Genomic DNA, 2,500 nt, shown 5'->3' on the forward strand with positions numbered 1-2,500 from the left:
GCAACGATGATACGCCCCTGCCGGGCCGTATGGGGCGATATGGGGCGATGCAATTTGCAAATGAGGGTGTTGTCGGGGGTTCATCGCCCCTGTCGCGCCGAAACGAGCGTATCATCATTTCATGTCGGGGCGACAGTGCCACGTTAGGTGCGACACCAACCCGATCACTCCCCCGATATGCCCGATAATCGTGTCTTTCCCGGTTCTCGGCCCTGTCCTGTATAATCGGGAGCAATCGTGCACTTTTTAGTCCCGATTCCAATCGTGCCTGTCGGGGCACCACAATCGTGTATGTGTGAGTCCAGCATTAGCACACACACACACACACACACACACACACACACACACCTTCTGGAACAAGTAAGCAGCGGAGGCAGAGTTGCACGCCTTGAGGAGCCCAGGGTGTCGAGTAAGGAAGACGGAGCACTGCTGAGGCGCCACCAGCAATTTGTGAGGATTCCACGTCACACTGTCCGCTCTGAATAAAGGAAAATAGAAAGACAAAAACATAAAAATAAAACTCCATTGTCATCCCCGTCTGTTTTCAAATGTTTGCTAGTGAAATGGATGGAGTGAGATTCTGGTTTGTGTTGAGTGGACGGAGTAAGAGTGGAAATAAAGAACACTCTCTTCTCCCACCACGACTATTTTCTAAGACGAGAGATGATTAGCAGAGATATCAAGACTTGCTTTTTCTTAACCGCTTCAAAACTGGGACATATTTTTACCTTGAGATTTGTGTACGGTTAGACCATTTTATTGACATTAGGAAGGGTCTATGGAGATCAGAAAATTAATGGGCAAAGTTTTCACTATTTTAATCCTCCACATGAGTTTCTGAAGGTTATAAAATCACCAAATAGTAAGCAGAATGAATATAGAAACGCGTCATGCCACGGAAGGGGTTAATGATGTAGAATTCTTATCAGTATGTCACTAAAACAGTAAAGCACCCACGTACAGTACCTTTGGCTATAATAATGAGCATTTTGAAAGTAGTGAAGGTGCAGCGCAGAAATCTTTCATATTATGCTCCTAAATAAGGTGCATTTTTGATCGTGGTAAACAGACAGAGTGAATATAAAAAGTGCTGTCTTTCCTTCTCACCTGTGTATTCCGCGGATTTTATGCCTGAGCGCTGGGCTGATGAGAGCACCACCACCCCAGGCAGCGTCCACGTGAAGCCAGATGCCTTCCTTCTCACACACATCCGCAATCGCCGAAACTGGATCGTACGCGCCTAGGACTGTTGTGCCTACGAGGGAAACAATACATACAGAGGTGTTTATACATTTTTCTCTTTTTCCCTCTCAACATGCTTATGATGTAGCTGATCTTGTTGCTTTTCACAGTTATAGTTGTGAATTAGTGAGTATAGTAGTAGTAGTAGTAGTAGTAGTAGTAGTAGTAGTAGTAGTAGTAGTAGTAGTAGTAGTAGTAGTAGTAGTAGTAGTAGTTATTATGGTGTTTCTCTCTCTCTCTCTCTCTCTCTCTCTCTCTCTCTCTCTCTCTCTCTCTCTCTCTCTCTCTCACACACACACACACACACACACACACACACACACACACACACACCTGCAGTTGCGCACACCATGATGATAGTAGATTTCTTCTTCTTCTCCTCTTCGATGCAATGCTTCAAGTGATTCACGTCCATCCTTAAAAAATAAATAAATGTGTGAAATTATATGAATCAACAGCGTCTTCACATATTTCTTTCTTTTTTCACTTTAACGATTCCTCCTTCACCTGCTACTAAATGCCTCTCTAGAAGTCAAAGAAAATACAACATTTGCTTTCTTCACTTCCTCTACTATCTTCATTTGCTCCCCTTCTCTTTCTCTTCCTCCTTTTCCTCTTCTTCCTTCCTCCTAGTTATAATTATCATTATTATCATTTTATTTCTTCTTACACTGTTTGACGGCTTCGGATCTTCCCTTTTTTTATTTTTGTATTCTTTCAGCCATTCATAATATCTTCTCTTATATCTATCTTGGTTCCCTCTTCCTCCGCAAATCACCTGCAGGTTTCCATGGGCACTCATACTACTACTGGTCTCCTTCTGACTACTCCAACACCTGCGATGCTCCTCTAAGTATTCTTTTTTCTCTTACAGTCAAGCAGTCAGTTCATAGCAAGGAGATGGAGATTTCGTTGCTCTGAAATACCTCGCCTCTGCTCATTAACTACTTCAAACACCTACGCTTCTTTGGGTGTTTCTCCTTCTACCATCTGCCTCGTACAGTCAAGCAGTCTGTTCATAGGGAGGTAGAGATTCCATTGCTATTTACGATCTTCTGAAATACTTTACCCATGCTCACCTTCCCACCGCATCAGTGTTGACAAGGACGAGATTGTCGCTACCAATTCCGAGGGTCATCGAAGCTTTCTTCAGGGAGTAATGGGCGTCTATGGATGTGAGGGCCACCAGACGACCCAGTTCACTACAGCCTTTGCTCTGCGACCACGCCAGGTAAGGGGTTGGAACATAAGAATATGC

The 2,500-nt window shown here is 43.9% G+C and overlaps 1 protein-coding gene across 1 annotated transcript in view; it reads right to left on the bottom strand.

Moving 5' to 3' along the window:
- Nucleotides 1–2,500, bottom strand: part of LOC123504069 (acidic amino acid decarboxylase GADL1-like) — a 12,067-nt gene that overhangs the window by 890 nt on the left and 8,677 nt on the right. Inside the window, exons 6-9 of the mRNA XM_045254340.1 lie at nucleotides 2,322–2,458; nucleotides 1,576–1,658; nucleotides 1,108–1,255; nucleotides 349–478 (exon numbers count right to left, since the gene is read on the bottom strand). Of these exons, the coding sequence (XP_045110275.1) occupies nucleotides 349–478; nucleotides 1,108–1,255; nucleotides 1,576–1,658; nucleotides 2,322–2,458 (498 nt within the window). The remainder of the gene's footprint in view (nucleotides 1–348; nucleotides 479–1,107; nucleotides 1,256–1,575; nucleotides 1,659–2,321; nucleotides 2,459–2,500) is intronic.

This window comes from Portunus trituberculatus, chromosome 15 (assembly GCF_017591435.1).
Source record: "Portunus trituberculatus isolate SZX2019 chromosome 15, ASM1759143v1, whole genome shotgun sequence".
Classification (NCBI taxonomy): Eukaryota; Metazoa; Arthropoda; class Malacostraca; order Decapoda; family Portunidae; genus Portunus; species Portunus trituberculatus.